Source organism: Mustela lutreola, chromosome 4, assembly GCF_030435805.1.
Source record: "Mustela lutreola isolate mMusLut2 chromosome 4, mMusLut2.pri, whole genome shotgun sequence".
NCBI lineage: Eukaryota > Metazoa > Chordata > Mammalia > Carnivora > Mustelidae > Mustela > Mustela lutreola.
In genome coordinates this window covers 148,015,195-148,030,917 of record NC_081293.1, presented here as the reverse complement: position 1 = coordinate 148,030,917, position 15,723 = coordinate 148,015,195, and the positions used below count along the sequence as shown (strand labels likewise).

General features: G+C 37.2%; 1 protein-coding gene across 1 annotated transcript in view; it reads right to left on the bottom strand.

Moving 5' to 3' along the window:
- Positions 1–15,723, bottom strand: part of ABCB5 (ATP binding cassette subfamily B member 5) — a 122,732-nt gene that overhangs the window by 47,419 nt on the left and 59,590 nt on the right. Inside the window, exons 16-19 of the mRNA XM_059171324.1 lie at positions 15,106–15,240; positions 5,847–5,990; positions 4,776–4,880; positions 4,306–4,383 (exon numbers count right to left, since the gene is read on the bottom strand). Of these exons, the coding sequence (XP_059027307.1) occupies positions 4,306–4,383; positions 4,776–4,880; positions 5,847–5,990; positions 15,106–15,240 (462 nt within the window). The remainder of the gene's footprint in view (positions 1–4,305; positions 4,384–4,775; positions 4,881–5,846; positions 5,991–15,105; positions 15,241–15,723) is intronic.

Here is a 15,723-nt window from a genome sequence, read left to right as displayed (position 1 = left end):
TTCTTGATTCTAGAGTAACTTGTATAATACACTAGGCATAGGATATATATGTGATGAGTCTTAGTCATTATCTGATGTTCAATCAGCAAGAGGTCCAAAATTACTTTCCAACAAGTCAGCAATGTGTACTCTAGGGACTGTATTCCAGCACAGACAATGTATGCTAAAACACTTAGGGTTTCTGGAGTATAGCTGGTGTTGAGTAAAAATTAGCTTCTTTTTTCCTTTCCTGATGGTAAAATGACTATAAGATTATCAGTCTTCTGATACTATTAAATCCATTTTTCCCTGTCAATAATTATACTAGAAGCAAAAAAGAAAAAAAAAAAACAATAACACGTTGTGATGCATACATATTTGGTATGTATTTTCCCAATTAATCATAACTGTATGAGGTAAATATGACTATCCATATTTTTAAAACAGATTCCATTATTTATTTGAGAGAGAGAGTAAGAGAGAGAGGTCAGCGGGAGAAGCCCAATGTAGGACTCGATCCTATGACTCGAGGATCATGACCTGAGCCAAAGGCAGTCGCTTAACCAGCTGAGCCACCCAGGCACCCAACTATCCATATTTTATAAATGAGGATGCCAAGGTACAGAGGGATTAAATAACTTACCCAGGTCCATATAGCTTGCAAGTTCTGAGTCCAGGATTTGAACCTAGGCAACCAGATGCTAGAGTTTTTAATCCACTATTATGTTCTATCTCCCATTTAACTGAAGCATTATAGTTGAGTCTCATTACCTGTTTCTCTTGCGTCAGGACTTGTTACCTCAAATCCTTTTGGAAGTAGCTTTTTGAGAGCCCCTTAGTGATCACCATTAATTCTATCATCTCTTAATTTAGAGACCCCCCCGCAAAGAAGCCCTAGCCAATCTAATTTAAAGAGAAATAGGCAAAAATACTTATCTGTTCAGAAATCCAATCTTTAGGTCAATATTTATCATTAAGAAGTATAAACTTAGCTTAAATGAATTATTTACAACCACTGAAGTCAGCAACACTTAGGACATTCTTTTCAACTGGAAGGATGTCAAGTAATCAAATAAAATACAGATTTTATACCTACAAAAAGACCACACCTGATTCCATAAATACCTCTGCCTCAAATGAGGTTTCAAAATAGTTGTAAAAAACAGTGCAAGTCTCAGCATGCTTTCTAAGCCTAAAAAGTCTTGGGACAAAAACCAGGTAATAAGAGTTAGGTAAAAGTACGGACTAGGAGTCTCTTACTGTAGACAAAATTGAAACTGGGTAGGTATTTTTAAAGAAAAGGCCAAATACCCTACTCCTCTTTTCCTCCAGTTTGAAAAAGCAAAGATAAGCAAAAAGAATGCTAAAGCATGAAGAGAAAAAACAAACAATGAGATGACAGGGACTGAGTTGAATTTATAGGAATTTTTTAACATATGCTAAATAGCACAGAGTCTCTGTGTGCGTGTGTTTCAACGTGTATGCTTTTTGAAGGATCAGAGTTTTTGGTTTATAAATTGGGGCGTTCTTTTTTGTTGTTTTTTGTTTTTTTAGATTTTTTAATAATTTATTTATGCGACAGAGAGGGGTCACAAGTAGGCAGAGAGACAGGCAGAAGGGAAGGGGGGAAGCAGGCTCCCCGCTGAGCAGAGAGCCTGATGCAGGGCTACATCCCAGGACCCTGAGATCGTGACCCAAGCCAAAGGCAGAGGCCCAACCCACCGAGCCACTCAGGTGCTCCAAATTGGGGCATTCTTATGGGCAGAAGCTACTTTATCCAAGAATGTTACTGTCTAGCTATTCATGTGCCTAATGGTAGGCAGAGCATTAATGTCTAGTAGTAACCCTCGGATATTGGATTCACAGTAATGACTGCTTAAACTTACTCCTGGACTTGGGACTCCACCAAAAGCACACTGTGAACCTTTAGAGACAAAGATCAAAGCATGTTTGGAAAAGTTATATATATTCTTCTGTGCAAAACATTCAAACATTCAAGATACACTGTCAAAAGTCCCTGGAAATTGAAAAAAATAAATTTCCTTGAATGTAGAAAAACATAAATTCATAGAGAAAAACAAAAATGAGCAGAAATTGTCAGTAAGTGTAAAATACAGTATTAATTAAAATCCTACCCTAATTTCATCAAAGATTTGAGGAAAGAACATAAAGTATTCTAAAAAAAAAAACAAAATTAAAGTATAAGTTTAACTTGAGTGAGTCATACAGCCATTAAATGGTTTTATGATCCCTCGAGTATATTTTTGTTTTTCTTGATTAAGGAGAGTCTCCAATTATCTCTGACAGGCCTTTGAGCAGAGAATGCATCAAGTTGCTATGAGAAACCTAGCACTTGCTTTACTAAATTTTGTAGCTTATAGTTCCCTAAGAGCAAAAAGTCCTAGGAATTTTGTTACACAGCAGCCCTCTGAACATTACTGCTAAACATCATAAGATGTAAAAACTGGTTTTGACGACTCAGCTGGACTGACAGTAATGCTATTTTCTGACAAGAAATGACCTAGGCAGGAAGCTATTTGCTCCTGCACAAGGAGCTCTGGTGACATCAAGTGTGGTGAAGTGTTCCAAATGAAAACTGGTTTTCAGGGAACCCAATACACCTCACCCCCTTGAAAAAATTTTAGAAGTGCTGATCTGAGACATTCTTGCCATTTGCCCTCAAGATTTACTTCTCAAAGGGAGACAAACCATAGAAGGAAACAAACTGAGGGTTGGTGGAGGGGAGGCAGGTAGGAGGGATGGAGTGGCTGGGTGATAGTCACTGGGGAGGGCATGTGCTATAGTGAGTGCTATGAATTGTGTAAGCCTGATGAATCACAGAACTGTACTCCTGAAACAAATAATACATTATATGTTAATTAAAAAAATAAAATTTACCCATTCAGAAACTATTAAAAACAAAAGATTCACTTCTCAAGATTATTACTTGATCTACCTAGTTTTAGTTATTTCACAGGTATGATTGATCATCTGTGTGTGGCAGGCGAACCTGCCAGTGCCTGCTACCTGAATTCAGGACTTTTCTGATGAGGACAGGGACATTACTGGCTGCTTTCAGAAGCATGGGGTGAAAAAACTTAAGGTATGCACATGGATGAACACTAGAGGAATTATCTCATCCTTTTAAAATATGTTCCCTGAGATACTGTAGCTCTTAATTCTTCTTCTCAGTTTTTATTTGGTCTTTCAATCTGATCCTAGAACACCACATTAAAAAAACCCACTACATTAAAAACAACAACAACAACAAAAGATTTGTCAGGGTGTCCAAGTGGCTCAGTGGGTTAAGCCTCTGCCTTTGGCTCAGGTCATGATCTCAAGGTCCTGGGATTGAGCCCTGCATCAGGCTCTCTGCTCAGCAGGGAGCCTGCTTCCTCCTCTCTCTGCCTGCTTCTCTGCCTACTTGTGATTTCTGTCGAATAAAAAGATAAAATCTTAAATAAAAAGATTTGTCAAGATAAATATAAGGAAAAGGAATGGACTCTAAGTACTGTTTTCTATTATGTTATATTTTCTTTTTACTTTTTTTATATAAGATTTTATATATTTATTTGACACAGAGAGACACAGAGAGAGGGGGAACAGAAGCAGGGGGAGTGGGAGAGGAAGAAGCAGGTTTCCCACTGAGCAGAGAGCCTGATGAGGGGCTGGATCCCAGGACTCTGAGACCATGACCTGAGCCAAAGGCAGAGGCCCAACCCACTGAGCCACCCAGGCACCCCTGAAATTGCTTCTATTAGAAAAATATACTGTAGGGACACCTGGGTGGCTTAGTCAGTTAAGCCACTGCCTTTGGCTCAGGTCATGATCCCAGTGTCCTGGGACCGAGTCCCGCATCGGGCTCTCTGCTTGGCAGCCTGCTTCTCTCTCTGCCTCTGCCTGCTTGTGTGCTTGTGCTCGCTCGCTCTCTGACAAATAAATAAATAATAATCTTTAAATATATATATAGTAAGAACTGATGTTAGATGCTGTTTAGAACACAAGAGGCATGCTCTTAAGGGATCAAAGGAAAGATTATGTCAAGAAATTGACTTGAGGGACGCCTGGGTGGCTCAGTTGGTTGGACGACTGCCTTCGGCTCAGGTCATGATCCTGGAGTCCCGGGATCGAGTCCCGCATCGGGCTCCCAGCTCCACGGGGAGTCTGCTTCTCTCTCTGACCTTCTCCTCGCTCATGCTCTCTCTCACTGTCTCTCTCTCAAATAAAAAAAAAAAAAAAAAAAAGAAATTGACTTGAAAAACTATAAGCTGGAATATTGAAAAATACATTTTAAATAAAATAAGAAAAAATCAAATAAACACTGACCTGATATAACATGGCTTTAAATGCCAAATGTCTTAATCTCATGGTTAAAATTTCCCCTGCTCTGCCATAAAATAACCCCTGAAAAACAAAAAGCAAATTTATATTTATTCTTAATTCTCTTCTCTATTTCTTTGTAACATTTAGTCACTACATTACTTATTTATATTTTATTTATATTGTTATTATTGTTATTATTTTTAATTCAGAGAGGATGACATAAAAAATAATCATGTTTGGGGCGCCTGGGTGGCTCAGTGGATTAAAGCCTCTGCCTTCGGCTCAGGTCATGATCCCAGAGTCCTGGAATCGAGCCCCGCATCGGGCTCTCTGCTCAGCAGGGAGCCTGCTTCCTCCTCTCCTTCTCTCTGCCTGCTTCTCTGCCTACTTTTGATTTCTGTCTGTCAAATAAAATAAATAAAAAATCTTTAAAAAAAATAATCATGTTCAAGCTTAATTCATTAAAAACTTACCTGAATGAAATAACTAACAAAGCAAATAACACCCAAAATCACAAATATCATGGAATACATCTCAGCATCATGCTTTAATGAGGCTTTATCATCATTTTCAAATATCTGAAACGGAACAGATTTTTTATCAGGTGATTGGAAGAAAATATAAAAGAAAGAGAAAAAAACTGAAATATCTATCAGGAATTTTTGAATGGATTTCAACATAAGAATAAGATTATATATACATTTTTGGAATGTATAATTAAAAGAATGTATAATTAAAAGAAGTGTACTATTATTCTATCCACTACATTCATTACATATGATAAAAAAATGATTTGCTGTCAAATTTCCCACTTAAGCTATGTAAATATGAGATCAGGCAATGAGTCTTCTGCTATTATTATCACAATATATTTTCAAAAAAACCACCAGTTTGTTTGAATTACTATTTCTAATAATGGCTAATAATTTAGGTTTCTTAATATTCTTCTATTTAAGGTACTACCTACAATGTGAGACCTTTATACATGTCCCTAGAAATTGTTCCAAAAATCAGTAATCTTACATATATTGGCATCTGTGTTGACAAAGCGTAGCTGTGCAAATCTGGGAGACTGAAGACTTAACATGACTGTGTTCTTGAATCCACCAACTCTCCTGAGTCCCTTGGCACAATCCTAAGCTCTTGTTATTTCCTTTCTTTGAGTTGGCTAGTAATAAAAAATGGCCATTGTTCGGACTCGCTGAAAGAAGAGTAGTTGTATTTGTCTATTTTATTGCTTCAGTGCTTTGGAATGCTGATACGGCACTGGAGTCAAAATTAGAAAACAAAGTAATTTCTTTACTGATTGCCCAGTCAACAAGGCCCAGTCAAGACTTCACAATAGAGGCTGGCTTATCCCCTGAGAACATTAGTTAACCTTCCTATTGTGGATCCTACACTATGGGTGACACACTACAAATCCCAGTTTCCCCATTACTAGGTCAAAGTACAACGGTTCTGTTCTCTTACGCTGTGTTTTGTTTAAAATTGTTAAAAATATTAGCAAATTAGCTTTACTTACAGTTACAATTAGCCTTACTTACAGTTACAATTTTTGCAAAGATGATGGAAAATACTGGATGAACAGCTCCATTTAGAACAGCAGCCAACGTCCCCAGAACCACAGAAAGCCATTCAGACTTGATTAATTTAAAAATTCTGAACAGAGAAACTTCAGGAAGACTCATCTATGAGTAAAACACTTTGGTTAGAACTCCAGTTTGAAAGCATAATGAAACTTAAGAGAGGTTAGCCAATTTTAAACAGATTTATAATGTAAAATATAAAATATAAAAATGGCAGAGTAAAAATATATTTTTAAAAGATTTCACTTATTTATTTGACAGAGAGATCACAAGTAGGCAGAGAGGCAGGCAGAGAGAGAGGGGGAAGCAGGCTCCCCAGTGGCAGAGAGCCCAATGCAGGGCTTGATCCCAGGACCCTGAGATCATGACCTGAGTCAAAGGCAGAGGCCTTAACCCACTGAGCCAATGGCACCAATGAGAGTTGGTGGATTCAAGAACACAGTCATGTTAAGTTTTCAGTCTCCCAGATTTGCACAGCTACGCTTTGTCAACATAGATGTCAAAGGCAGAGGCCTTAACCCACTGAGCCAATGTACAACTTGGTAAGTTTAGATGTAACTATACACCCATGAAACCATTATCACAGTCAAGATAATTAACATATCCATTATTTCCAGAAGTTTTCTACTGCCTTTTGTAATCCCCCTCTCCCACACCTCCCAGCTTCCAATCCTCTTCCCCTACAATCACTGACATGCTTTCTGTTACTACAGATTATTTTGGATTTTCTAAAATTTTATTTAAATGAAATCATACTGTATGTATTCTTTTTCATCTGGCTTCTTTGGTCAACATAATTACTTTGAGATTTATTCATAATATTGTATAAATTAACACTTCATTCATTTTTATTGCTGAGCAGTATTCCATTGTATGGCTATGCCAAGATTTATATATCCATTTACCTGTTGACATGTATTTGGATTTTGGGCTATTACAAATAAAACTGCTATGAATATTCATATTTAAGACTTTGTGTGCACATATGCACACATATGCTTTCATTTCAGATACCCAGAGATAGAATAGCTGGATCAGGTAGTAAGTGTTTGTGTTCTTGAATTTTAAGAAATTGTCAAAGTGTTTTCCAAAGTGTTTAGCATTTCATATTACCCTCAGCAAAATGTGGAACAGTGGTAGCTTCACATCATTGCCAACACTTGCTACTGTCAGTCTTTTTAGATTTCACCATTCTAATAGGTGTGTCATGAAATCTCAATTACAAGTTTAATTTGCACTTCTCTAATGAATAATGACATTTGGCATTTTTTGTATGCTTGTTTCCTATATGTGCATCTTCTTTGGCAAAATGTATATTCAAATTTTTGCCCATTTTTCATTTGGATTGCTAGTATTCTTTTTTTTTTTTTAAAGATTTTATTTATTTATTTGACAAAGAGAGAGAGAGAGAGATCACGAGTAAGAAGAGAAGCAGGCAGAGAGAGAGGGGGAAGCAGGCTTCCTGACGAGCAGAAAGCCCGATGTGGGGCTCGATCCCAAGACTCTGAGATCATGACCTGAGCCAAAGGCAGAGGCTTAACCCACTGAGCCACCCAGGTGCCCCAAGGATTGCTGGTATTCTTTTTGTGCTTTTGGAGTTCCTTATCAGGTATGTGTCTTACAAATATTTTCTCCCAGATTTTGGCCTATCTTTTCATCTCTTAAGAGTGTTTTACAAATAGCAAAGGTCTTGGGGCACCTGGGTAGCTCAGTGGGTTAAAGCCTCTCCCTTCGGCTTGGGTCATGATCCCAGGGTCATGGGATGGAGCCCCGCATAGGGCTCTCTGCTTGACGGGAGGCCTGATTCCTCCTCTCACTCTGCCTGCCTCTCTGCCTGCTTGTGATCTCTGTCAAATAAATAAATAAATAAATAAATTCTTCAAAACAAAACAAATAGCAAAGGTCTTGATTTTGGTGAAGTCTAATCTATCACATCTTTCTCTTTAAAGAATTGTGCTTTTGGTGTTGTATCTAGGAAATCTTTGCTAAATTCAAAGTCACAGAGATTTTCTACTGGATTTTCTTATGGAAGTTTTCTAACTTTAGGTTTTACAGTAAGGTCTGTAATCCATTTTGAGTTAATTTTTATCTGTGATCTGAGGTATGGATTGAGGATGACTATTTTGCATATAGTTATATAGAGGTATAGCATCATTTCTTTTTTTTTTTTTAAAGATTTTATTTATTTATTTGACAGACAAAGATCACAAGCAGGCAGAGAAGCAGGCAGAGAGAGAGGAGGAAGCAGGCTCCCTGCTGAGCAGAGAGACCGATGTGGGGCTCGATCCCAGGACTCTGGGATCATGACCTGAGCCGAAGGCAGAGGCTTTAACCCACTGAGCCACGCAGGCACCCCGATAGCATCATTTCTTGAAAAGACTATACATTCACTATTGAATTGCCTTTGGACTTTTGTCTAACTACAATTAACCACTTATGTGTGGGTCTATTCTTAACTCTATTCTGTTCTATTGATCAAGTTGTTTATTTTTGTGCTAATAGCACATTATTTTGATTACTATAGCTGTATAAAGAATTGAAATTAGGTAGTATAAATCCTCAGGTAGTACAAATCCTCCAACTTTGTTCTTTTTCAAAGTTGTTTTATTTTTTCCTTTTGAATTTCCATTTAGAATTAGTTTGTCAAATTTTACACAAAAGCCTGCTGAAATATTGTTTGGTATTGCCTTGAACCTGTAGAACTGAAACTTCTTATTCACGTACATGGTATATTCCTCTATTTAGGTCTCCTTTCCTTTTCTTAGTGATACTTTATATATTTCAGTGTGTGGATCTTGTAATTTTTTAAATCAAATTTATCCCCAAGTATTTCATATTTTATGATACTACTGCATATGATGTTATTTTTAAAATTTCAATTCCTATTTTTGATTTTTGTATATCGATTATATATTCTGCAACCTTGCTAAGCTCAGTTACATAAATAGTTGTTATTTCTGAATAAAGACTGTTTTATATCTTTCTTTCATATCCAGATGCCTTTTATTTTTCTGGCCTTATTGCACAGGCTGGAACTTGGCACAATGTCAACTAGAAGTGGTGGAAGTGTACATCCTTGCCTTGCTCTTGATCTTAGTCTTTCACCATTGAGAATGATATTAGCTGTAGATCTTTTGTTGATGCCTTTTATCAGGTTGAAACAATTTTTCTCAATTCCTAGTTTGCTAAGAGTTATCAGGAATAGTGCATTTTGTCAAATGAATTTTCTGTATTGATTGAGATGATTAGATATTTTCTTTTAATTTTTTAATAAGAGAAATTACATGAATTTATTTTTCTAAAATTTTATTTTTTATTAACATATAACATATTATTAGCCCCAGGGGTACAGGTCTGTGAATCGCCAGGTGTATACACTTCACAGCACTCACTATAGCACATACCTTCCCCAATGTCCATAACCCAACCATCCTCTCCCTCCCCGCCTCCTCCCCGCCTCCCCCCAGCAACCCTCAGTTTGTTTTGTGAGATTAAGAGTCTCTTATGGTTTGTCTCCCTCCTGATCCCATCTTGTTTCATTTTTTTTCCTTCCCTACCCCCCAAACCACCCATGTTGCCTCTCAAATTCTTCATATCAGGGAGATCATATGATAGTTGTCTTTCTCTGATTGACTTATTTCGCTCAGCATAATACCCTCTAGTTCCATCCATGTCATTGAAGAAGGCAAGATTTCATTTCTTTTGATGGCTGCATAGTATTCCACCATATATCTATACCACATCTTCTTTATCCATTCATCTGTTGATGGACATCTAGGTTCTTTCCATAGTTTGGCTATTGTGGACATTGCTGTTATAAACATTCAGGTGCACATGCCCCTTTGGATCACTTCATTTGTAAATGTAGGGTATTTACAAATACCCTAATAAATAGGGTAAATACCCAGTAGTGCAATTGCTGGGTCATAGGGTAGCTCTATTTTCAACTTTTTGAGGAACCTCCATGCTGTTTTCCACAGTGGCTGCACCAGCTTGCATTCCCACCAACAGTGTAGGAGGATTCCCCTTTCTCTGCATCCTCGACAGCATCTGTAATTTCCTGACTTGTTAATTTTAGCCATTCTGACTGGTGTGAGGTCGTGTCTCACTGTGGTTCTAATTTGTATTTCCCTGATGCTGAGTGATGTGGAGCACTTTTTCATGTGTCTGTTGGCCTTTTGGATTTCTTCTTTGCAGAAATGTCTGTTGATGTCCTTTGCCCATTTCTTGATTGGATTATTTGTTTTTTGGGCGTTGAGTTTGATAAGTTCTTTGTAGATTTTGGATACTAGCCTTTTATCTGGTATGTTGTTTGCAAATATCTTCTCTCATTCTGTCAGTTGTCTTTTGGTTTGGTTGACTGCTTCCTTTGCTGTGCAAAAGCTTTTGATCTTGATGAAGTCCCAATAGTTCATTTTTGCCCTTGCCTCCCTTGCCTTTGGCAACGTTCCTAGGAAGAAGTTGCTGTGGCTGAGGTTGAAGAGGTTGCTTCCTGTGTTCTCCTCAAGGATTTTGATGGATTCCTTTCTCACATTGAGGTCCTTCATCCATTTTGAGTCTATTTTTGTGTGTGGTATAAAGAAATGGACCAGTTTCATTTTTCTGCATGTGGTTGTCCAATTTTCCCAACACCATCTGTTGAAGAGGCTGTCTTTTTCCCATTGGACATTCTTTCCTGCTTTGTCGAAGATTTGTTGACCATAGGGTTGAGGGTCTATTTCTGGGCTCTCTGTTCTGTTCCATTGATCTATGTGTCTGTTTTTGTGCCAGTACCATACTGTCTTGATGATGAAAGCTTTGTAATAGAGCTTGAAGTCTGGAATTGTGATGTCAGCAACTTTGGCTTTCTTTTTCAACATTAAGAGGAATTACATTAATTTCTTAATGTTAAACCAAACCTGTACTTCTTAGATAAATCCTACTTGGTGATGATGTATTATTCTTTTTATATAGGGTTCATTAGATTTACTAAAATTTTGTTAAGAATGTTTCCATCTATGTTCATTGTTGGATATTTACCTGTAATTTTGTTTTCTTGTAACATCTTTGTTCATTTTGATGCCAGAGTAATGTTGGTCTCATAAAATAGGAGCTCTTCAATTTTCTTTGTGGTAGAATTCACCAGTTAAGCTAAGTGGGCCTGAAGTTTTCTTTAAAGGAAATGTTTTCATGGCAAATTCAAGTTTTAAGATTATTCAAGCTATTAATCTATTCTTTTTAAATTAATTTATTCTTGAGTGGGCTTTGGTAGTTTGTGTCTTTCAAAGAATTTGTCCATTTCATCTGAGTTGTAGGATTTATTCACATAAATGATTTCAAAAGATTATCTTATTTTTCTTTTAATATCTGTAGAACCTATAGTGATGTCACCACTCTAATTCTTGATATTGGTAATTTGTGTCTTTTTTCTTAATTTGTTTATTCAGTCCAGTAGTTTTTCAGTTTACTGATGCTCTCAAAAAACCAGCTTTGGATTTCATTGATTTTTTTTCTTTATAATTATTCTTTACCTTCTAGTTTCTTAAGGGATAACGTTATTAATTTGGGTTTTTCCTTTTTATATAATATAGGTGTTTAGTTGTATAAATTTCTTTCTCAATACTACTTTAAGTGTCATCACATACATTTTTTAAAAATTTGACTTACCTTTTTTAAGGTTTAATTTAAATTCCAGTTGGTTAACGTGTAGTGTAATATTAGTTTCAGGTGTACAATACAGTGTTTCAACACTTCCATATATACCTGGTGGTCATCATGACAAGTGACTCCTTAATACCCATCACCTATTTAATTCACCCCCTCACCTATCACCTCCTTGGTAGCCATCAGTTTGTTCTCTATAGTTAAAAGTTTGTTTCTTTTCTTTTCTTTTTTTTTTTTAAGATTATTTATTTATTTGAGAGTGAGAACAAGTGAGCACGAGAGGGGAGAAAGTCAGAGGGAGAAGCAGACTTCCTGCTAGGCTGGGAGCCCAATGTAGAACTTGATCCTGAGACTCCAGGATCATGACCTGAGCCGAAGGCAGTCACTTAACCAACTGAGCCACCCAGGTGCCCAAGAGTCTGTTTCTTGGTTTGCTTCTCTGTCTCTTCTTTTCCTTTTGTTTGTTTTGTTTCTTAAATTCCACATATGAGTGAAATTATAGAGTATTTGTCTTTCTATGACTTATTTCACTTAGCATAATACTCTCTAGCTCCATCCATGTTGTTTAAAATGGCAAGATTTCATTCTTTTTTATGGCCAAGTAATATTCCATTGTGTATATTTACCACATCTTCTTTATCCATTCATTGGTTGATGGATACTTGGGCTGTTTCCATAATTTGGCTATTGTATATAATGATGCTATAAACATCTGGGTGCATGTATCCCTTTGAATTAGTGTTTCTGTATTCTTTGGGTAAATACTTAGTAGTACAGTTGCTGGATCACAGGATACATTTTGATTATGTTTGGTTTCATTTTAATTCAGTTCAAAATACTTTTGAATTTCTCCTTTCTTCTTTGATCCATGTATTATTTAGAAGTGAGTTGTTTAGCTTCCAAGTATTTAAAGATTTCTAGACCACCTTCTGTTCTTGATTTCTTTTTCTTTTTTCTTCTTTTTTTAAAAAATGATTTTATTTTTAACTAATCTATACACCTAACATGGGACTTGAACCTACAACTCCAAGATCAAGAGTTGCACGCACTACCAACTGAGCTAGCCAGGCTTCCCTCTGTTTTTGATTTCTGATGTAATTCTACATAACTTAAGTAATACACTGTGCATTATATGAATTAAAAAAAAATATATTGTGTTATGGCTTAGAATATGGTCAATAAATGTTGCAGATGCATTTGAGAAGAATGTGTATTCTTCAGCTGATACATGGAGACTTATATAAATTTCTATTAGGTTAAGCTGGTTGAGAATGCTATTAAAGTCATCTATATCCCTGAATTTTTTTTCCTTTTTAATTTTTTTTTTTTTTTTTTTTAAAGATTTTATTTATTTATTTGACAGAGATCACGAGTAGGCAGAGAGGCAGAGAGGAGGAAGCAGGCTCCTGCTGAGCAGACAGCCCGATGCGGGACTCGATCCCAGGACCCCGAGATCATGACCTGAGCCGAAGGCAGCAGCTTAACCCACTGAGCCACCCAGGCGCCCAACCTTTTTAATTTTTTATTAACATATAATGTATTATTAGCCCCAGAGGTACAGGCCTGTGAATCGCCAGGTTTACACACTTCACAGCAGTCACCATTTCACATACCCTCCCCGAAGTCCGTAACTCAACCAACCTCTTCATTCCTCCTCTCCCCCCAGCAACCTTCAGTTTGTTTTGTGAGATTAAGAGTCTCTTATGGTTTGTCTCCTGCCTGATCCCTCTAGTTCCATCCACGTCATCACAAATGGCAAGATTTCTTTTGATGGCTGCATAGTATTCCATTGTATATCTATACCACATCTTCTTTATCCATTCATTTGTTGATGGACATCTAGGTTCTTTCCATAGTTTGGCTCTTGTGGACACTGCTGCTATAAACATTTGGGTGCACATGCCCCTTCGGATCACTACATTTGTATCTTTAGGGGTAAATATCAAGTAGTGCGATTTCTCTGCCGAATTTTCTCTACTTGTTTTATCAATATTTAAGAGATGTATTGAAATCTCTGAATAAAATTGTGATTTTTTATTACTCTTTTCAGTTCTTGATAAATTGATTCTTTTACTTATTTTTTTAAAATGATTTTATTTATTTGACAGAGAGGGACACAGAGAGAGAGGGAATAGAAGCAGGGGGAGTGGGAGAGGGAGAAGCAGGCTTTCCGCTGAGCAGGGAGCCTGATGTGGGGCTCAATCCCAGGACCCTGGTATCATGACCTGAGCTGAAGGCAGACAATGAGTGAGCCACCTAGGTGCCCAAACTGATCCTTCTAAAATTATGAAAAAACCTTCTTTATTCCTTTTTTTTTTTTTTTTTTTTTTTTGGCTCTGAAATCAACTTTGACTACTAGTAAGGTCATAGTCTACCTTCAAGTAATATTGCATATCAGTTAGGAACCTTAAAATAAAATATTTCCATTTATCACTGCTATATATATATCTATACACACACACATTATGGTCTACAAAGTGCTACAGATGTGGTCCCTGAATATCTCACACAGCTCTCTGCTCATCCCTTTCTTCTTAATCAATGTGACCCCCAACTCCAGGCCATTATATTAGCTATTCCCCTTATTTAAAATAATACCATTTCTGTCATGGTTACTGATTTATTTCCTCTTGGGTCTAAATCCACCTTTTTCCTTATAAACATTTTTCCTTTACCAGTTAGTAAGATGTCAAGCCTTGTATGTTAAGGGTACTGGAAAAATGTTGCACAAGGAGGGAATTTTTCTTCTCTTTCTGGTGGTTTTCTGAGAAGGCTCCTCCATGATAAGCTTTTCTCTCTGCTGCTCTGCTTGCAGAGTTTTGTCAGAGTAGGTGCCTGCTGAGCACAGTTTTCTCCTATGTTTGGCCAGCAAATGCTTTCTCCAGCTCTTGGCTTGGCCAGGAGAGGTGTAACCAGGGGACCCAGACAGCACTGGTCTGTGTTTTTGTCAAGTGACTAATGCTTGCACCTGCTTACACATGGAACTGTACTTGACTCCTGCAGAGGGCAACCTCTCCAGCTCCTGCTTCCAACAGTACCCCGTAGCTTCTCTTGTTACCCAGTAGGTTCTGGTATGCAACAGTACAGATTTCCAGCAAACTCCACCAGTGAGGTACCTTAGCAACTTCTCTGCTATCCACTGAACCAAAGCTGTGTCATCTGAACCAAGGCATGAATCTCAGCCTTGACAGGGGGAAAAAAATGAGACTCTTCCTTGGATCTCTATTTTAACCTCAGTAGTGGTTTCTACTTTTATCTCCTACCTCTGCATTCCTTAAAGTTCTCTGAATTTTCACTAGCCAATTCCTGTTACACCTAAAGGAACTAGAAAAAGAAGAACAAGCCCATTCTTAAGAGTTTTCTTGACCCCAAAATGGCCTGTGACATATATGGTCTTGTTTGAGGGCCACTTTCTTAAAGCATCACAGTGATATTATAGTGAAATTTGGGAAAGACTTATGTTTTGTACACTTACTGTTATAGTAACATTTTATCATAAATTCTAAATATTACAAGAGTTAAATAAAAATTAATTGGAGAACATGTGAATAAAACTTAAACCATTACCCATTACCTCTTTATACTGGATGGATTCCTCAGAACTGTTAGGAAGGTCTGACTTGCTGCTCTTCACAGAGCACAGAGGAACGGAGTTGATACTTATTTCAGTAGACATTGATTCCATCTGTTCATCAGCTTTTTTAATATCCTTAAATGAAGAATATATGTTACTATTAGAACAATGTTTTCAAAATTCAGGACTTTTCTTAAGCACCCCTCTAAAACTGTATTGCCTTTTTGATACTGAAAGTGATATATTCTTGTACAGCTCTCGCTGAAGTTTTCAGGCTTGGTAGAGAGCGAGTAAGTCCAACTTTTACTAAAATATTAATGAGTGACAAGAGCTTATTGTGGCTTCTTTTCCAAAGACCTGTACTTTAACTGGAAAAAACAATGCCTTAGTTCAAAACAATTATTCCATTAGTAGGGACAGATTTTAGTAAAAAGATCTTCATGAGGGAGATGACTCAAATGCTCTTTCTGACTCTGCTGCTACCTACAGCAGAGTAGCTACCTTTCCTACCCTTTTGTAGAGCTTGTAAATTTATAAAATATCACTAGGCACTTAAATGTGATGCTAGCCCTGGGCCTGAGAGAGATCTCAGGAGGCAGGAACTCCTGCCCATTCCAA